Here is a 5,602-nt window from a genome sequence, read left to right as displayed (position 1 = left end):
TTTGTTTATTCTGAATCTTTCTATTCTGAATTCAGTTAACGACGAGATTTAGTATCTTTTCTTGCACTTTCATAACTCGTGAAATGCCGAGTAGGCACGAATTCCCCCAATTTGCGACCTACCATAGGATTTGTTATGTAAATAGGTATATGTTCCTTTCCATTATGAATCGCGATTGTATGGCCAACCATTGCGGGTAGAATGCTAGATGCCCGGGACCACGTTACTATAATTTCTTTCTCCTCCTTCATATTAACCTTTTCGATTTTTGCCAATAAATGACGAGCTACAAAAGGATTCGTTTTTTTTCGTGTCACAGCTGATTACTCCTTTTTTTCATTTTAAAGAGTGGCATCCTATGTCCACTATCTCGATCGAGGTATGGAGGTCAGAATAAATAGAATAATGATGAATGGAAAAAAGAGAAAATCCTTTAGCTGGATAAGGGGCGGATGTAGCCAAGTGGATCAAGGCAGTGGATTGTGAATCCACCATGCGCGGGTTCAATTCCCGTCGTTCGCCCATCGCATTATTGCAAATTCCAAAAATGCAATTTTCCATATTCCTAGTTACGTATTTACTTACGGCGACGAAGAATAAAACTATCACTATATTTTTTCCTTTTCCTAGTTCTTCTTCCAAGCGCAGGATAACCCCAAGGGGTTGTGGGTTTTTTTCTACCAATGGGGGCTTTCCCTTCACCGCCCCCATGGGGGTGGTCCACAGGGTTCATAACTACCCCTCTTACTACGGGGCGTTTACCTAGCCAACACTTAGATCCGGCTCTACCCAAACTTTTTTGGTTCACCCCAACATTACCCACTTGTCCGACTGTTGCTAAGCAGTTTTGGGATACCAAACGGACCTCCCCAGATGGTAATCTTAAAGTGGCCAATTTACCCTCTTTTGCAATCAGTTTCGCTACAGCACCTGCTGCTCTAGCTAATTGCCCACCCCTTCCACGTGTGATTTCTATGTTATGTATGGCCGTGCCTAAGGGCATATCGGTTGAAGTAGATTCTTCTTTTTTCTCAAAAAACCCCTTCCCAAACTGTACAAGCTTCTTCCAAAGCATACGGCTTTCTAGATGTATATGACGATCTCTAGACAGATGGATCTTATATGAATCGTATGATGAAGTACCACATGAGTGGATATATAGAAAAGGAATCCAAATCTGCCGAATCGCTCATGTTATGATCTTCTACATCCTAGGTCTCCGCGTTCCGTCATCTGGCTTATGTTCTTCATGTAGCATTCAGATCGAATGACTCTATGAAATTACGTCGATACTTCCACATATTATGGGTAACGTAGGAGACATCCCTATTTTCACCCGGGGGTCTTAATTACCACTGCTTAGCTTTCAATTCGCCTCTGACCATCAAATTAAATGTGAATAACCCGTCCTCCTCTCTTTGAAACAAGGGGCGCTTCCGGTTCTGTGCGTGCTTCAAACAATTTTGTCTTCTCCATATTACCATATCTCTAGAGTCAATAATTTTCTATGAGGAACTACTGAACTCAATCACTTGCTGCCGTTACTCAACAGTTTTCTGTTGAGGTCTATCCCGTAGAGGTAGTCAAATTGGATCAGTGATCGATTTCTAGGTTTCGTCGTAAACCTAATTGGTTACTTCCAATTACGTAAATCAATAGTTCAAACCGCACTCAAAGGTAGGGCATTTCCCATTGATATAGGAACTTTTGTACCAGAAACAATAGTATCTCCAATTATAGCCCCTCTGGGATGTAAAATATATCTCTTCTCACCATCCCCATAGTGTATGAGACAAATGTATGCATTTCGATTAGGGTCGTATTCTATGGTTACGATTCTACCAGATATGTCTTTTTGATTCCGTCGAAAATCGATTTTACGGTATAGGCGCTTATGACCTCCCCCTCTATGCCTTGCGGTAATGATTCCTCTGGCATTACGACCTTTACCACAACGGTGCCGTCCATGGATCAATTTATTTCGTGGATTGGATTTCACTTGCCTGTCTACGGTTCCCTTGCGTGTGCTCGGGATAGGTGTTTTGTATAAATGTTTCGCCGTATTATTAAGTATTCTCCTTTAGTTCGTTTCTCTATCTAGAAGTGGAATAGAATAACCCGGTTGAAGGGTAATGATCATACGTCTGTAATGCATTGTATGTCCCAGAATAGGTCCCATTCTTCTACCCTTTCCGGGTAGTCGATGGCTATTCACAGCTACTACCTTAACACCAAAGAAGAGTTCGACCCAATGCTTTATTTCTGTCTTAGTGAATCCCGATTCGACATTAGAAGTATATTGATTCTTTCCCAATAAACGAAGACTCTTTTCTGTAAATACTGCGTATTTGATTCCATCCATAAATCGACTTTCCCTCCTATGCTCTGAGTTCCAGTATCGATAAGAATTCGAGTTCTTATTGTTCTTATGTTATGGTATGAATATACCATACCAATTCGTTATGTATGGATGATGGATGAGATTCCATAGATAGAGAGCCAGTTCCAATAGACTTATGGAACGTTCCCGTTCGCGTGCATCCAGCAGGAATTGAACCCGCAAATTTACCAATTATGAGTTGGGCGCTTTAACCATTCAGCCATGGATGCTTAACAGGGATCATCGTACATCGTAAATAACCAATTTTCATATAGAAAGACATATCATAGAAAAATGAAATCGAAAATATTCGGAGATGGCAAATATTCGGAGATGGCAAATATTCGGAGATGACTATGAAAACACCTCTCTGGATCCTCGAATTGAAAGAGAGATTGAGAGGGATCAAGAATCCTAATTCTCGCTATTTGGAATGGATCCAATTCTATTGAGTCTGACCCATAGTGATCATTTCTCTTTAGCAAAGAATGACCTTGGTTATCAAAGGATTGAACAACCGGGATCCATTTACTTATGATACCTAGTTGACATTGCTAACAAGGATCTAATGAATTATGAGTTTAATAGATGCTCTTTAGCAGAAAGACGTATATTCCTTGCTCATTATCAGACAATCACTTATTCCCAAACCTCGTGTGGGGCTAATCGTTTTCATTTACCATCTTATGGAAAACCCTTTTCGTTCCGCTTAGCCCTATCGGGTATTTTAGTGATGGGTTCTATAGGAACTGGACGATCCTATTTGGTCAAATACCTAACGAAAAATTCCTATTTTCCTTTCATTAAGGTACGAGGGCTTCTTATTCCACAAGAACGAAAGCACCTTTTCATTCTTTCATATACTAGGGGTTTTTACTTGGAAAAGACAATGTTCCATACTAAAGGATTCGGGTCCATAACCACGAGTTCCAGTGCACTAGATCTTGTAGCACTTAGCAACGAGGCCCTATCCATTAGTATTCCACATAAGAAATCCATTATAGAAACTAATACAATTAGATTAGCTCTTCATAGACAAACTTGGGGTTTGCGAGCCAAGATAAGACCGGCTCGGGATCATGGGACCCTTTTCTATCAGATAGGAGGGGGTCTTGTACAAAATAGACTTCTAAGTAATAACCCCATAGATCCTATATCTATCTATATAAACAGGCAATCGTGTCAGGAAGCGGCTTTTTCTTTGGCCAAACGGTACTTCGAACTTGGAACGAGCATGAAGAGATTAACGAGACTTCTTTCTCTTTTGAGTTTTTCTGGCGGACCGGTCGCGCAAGATCTTTGGTCTTCCCCCGGAACCGATGAAAAAGTGGGTCGCTTCTTATGGACTCGCTCAGAATGATTCTTCTCTATCTATAGTTCATGGCCTATTAGAAGTAGAAGGTGCTCTGGTGCAATCCTTACCGACAGAAAAAGATTGCACTCGGGTTGATAATAATCGAGTGCCATTACTTCGTCGGTCCGAACCAAGGAATCCGTTAGAAATGTTTTGAAATGGATATTGTTCTCTCTTTGATTAGGGATTGCTATATGAAAAGAAGTGGAGTTTGAAAAAGGGAACGGAATGGTCAAACCGGAACTGCTAGAGGAACGAATTTTCAATAGCATAACTTGGGCTCCTAGAATATGGGGCCCTTGGGACAATCTATTTGATTGCAGGGATAGGTACGCTGAATATGACTGGGGATTTTCCTATGGGTATTGGAGCGGGTCCAAGCAGATTAAAGAGGATGAGTTGTCAGAGACTGCTATTTATTCGAATTATTTCTGGTCTTTTCATTATAATGGTCTTTTCATTCTAATACTCTATCCGAGAGTTCTCAGTATTTAGCAAAGCTGTTCCTATCTAACGGAAGGCTCCTGGATCAAATGACAAAGACATTGTTTGTGGAGAAAGAGGTGGCTTTTCCCGGATGAAACATTTGATTTGTGTAACAGGAGAAAGATTTCCCACTCCTTAGCCGTAAAGATATGTGGCCATGAAAAAGGGAGGGGATTCAGTGGAACAGGATTGGCCGGGCGGTAGAGTTGTGGAAACACTTGTTGATTCCTATTTTGGACCCTAGCTCCATGGAACAATATGCTACTGCGGAAACATGGAAGAATTGCAATCTTAGATCAAAACACTATGTATGGGATGATATGAACTGCCTAAATAAGAATTCTTGAGCGTCGAACAACCTGAGTACTAACTACATCAAACAATTTGCATTAATGAAACTGTGTAAATCCACCGGATAATCAAAAATACGCATGTCTGATGAAATGGTTGTTGCTATCTGCTTCCATAACGAATCCTTGGTTTAACTGAATAAGTAAAGAAAATGGGCCCTTTCTCTTCTTCTCAGATCGATGGATCTTCTCGATTGGAAGATCTCCCATATGGATAATACACATTCCAGTTGACCGAGCCTAATGCTAATTGTTTTGTTCCGAAGCAAAGATATCCGCGGAGGCCGGTTCGTTCGTCCTATTCTGATATTCAGGACCAAGAGGTCCTGGATTCTCTTTCGGATAGGCCCCGAAAGGAGAAGAGAAGCTGAAATGCCAACGGACCTCTGTCTATTCTCTAATTCACCCGATCCGATAGTACCCGTTTTTGGAACGTCCAGTGCCAAAGTCACTGAATGGGTAAGTCACCAATCCAATCCCTTTGACAAATCGGGTGTCATATTAGATATCATATTCTATATATATAGAAATATCATAGAATAGACATATAGAATTTTTGGTTGGGAAATTCGAATGAATCATTGAGTGAAAAAGGAGCAAAGAATGACAAAAGATGAGACTCTACTAGTCTTCACTCTTGTGGTTTCCTCGGTTTCTGTTTTCTTATTCGGGATCTTGCTTTTCATGGTTCTCATCTCTGCAACTCGCGATTTTCGCGAGAGAACCAAATCCAAGTTGGTGAAGATCATGATTTGGGCTGGCATAGTAGTTATTACCTTTGCAATTGCGGTTCGAATCTATCCGATCTTTATCTTTTTGCTCAAAGAACGAATAAAACCCCTTGTTGAAGCCCTTTATGATAAGCTTCCCTGGATCTGGGAAGTTTCTCTTTCACGGTATTGGGATCGTTTGATCGATTTCCTTGATCGCTACTTATGGGCGTGCGCTCAAAGGATACAAACAGGGATTCGCAAACAAAAAGGGGAATTCGTAGTCACTTTTTCCTGTCGCGTAAAAAAAAGGCTTTACGCG

General features: G+C 40.9%; 3 protein-coding genes and 2 non-coding genes across 5 annotated transcripts; 1 reads left to right on the top strand and 4 right to left on the bottom strand. All coding sequences in view use genetic code 11, as the record gives it.

Annotated features, from left to right (window-relative positions):
- Positions 1–35: 35 nt before the first annotated feature.
- rps19 (ribosomal protein S19) lies at positions 36–317 on the bottom strand. Its single transcript has one exon. It carries the CDS (start codon positions 315–317, stop codon positions 36–38), a length of 282 nt encoding a protein of 93 aa, YP_009172203.1.
- Positions 318–447: 130 nt separating this feature from the next.
- On the top strand, positions 448–522 carry trnH-GUG. Its single transcript has one exon. It is a non-coding gene; the product is annotated as a tRNA-His (tRNA).
- A 55-nt stretch (positions 523–577) lies between these two features.
- Positions 578–2,062, bottom strand: rpl2 (ribosomal protein L2). Its single transcript is given in 2 exon segments — positions 578–1,009; positions 1,670–2,062. Coding segments are annotated over 2 exon segments (825 nt in total).
- An 18-nt stretch (positions 2,063–2,080) lies between these two features.
- Positions 2,081–2,362, bottom strand: rpl23 (ribosomal protein L23). Its single transcript has one exon. It carries the CDS (start codon positions 2,360–2,362, stop codon positions 2,081–2,083), a length of 282 nt encoding a protein of 93 aa, YP_009172201.1.
- Positions 2,363–2,536: 174 nt separating this feature from the next.
- Positions 2,537–2,610, bottom strand: trnI-CAU. Its single transcript has one exon. It is a non-coding gene; the product is annotated as a tRNA-Ile (tRNA).
- Positions 2,611–5,602: the final 2,992 nt, after the last annotated feature.

This window comes from Setaria viridis, chloroplast (genome assembly GCF_005286985.2).
Source record: "Setaria viridis chloroplast, complete genome".
NCBI lineage: Eukaryota > Viridiplantae > Streptophyta > Magnoliopsida > Poales > Poaceae > Setaria > Setaria viridis.
The sequence above is the reverse complement of the archived record's forward strand: the minus strand, read 5'-3'. Positions and strand labels throughout refer to the sequence as shown.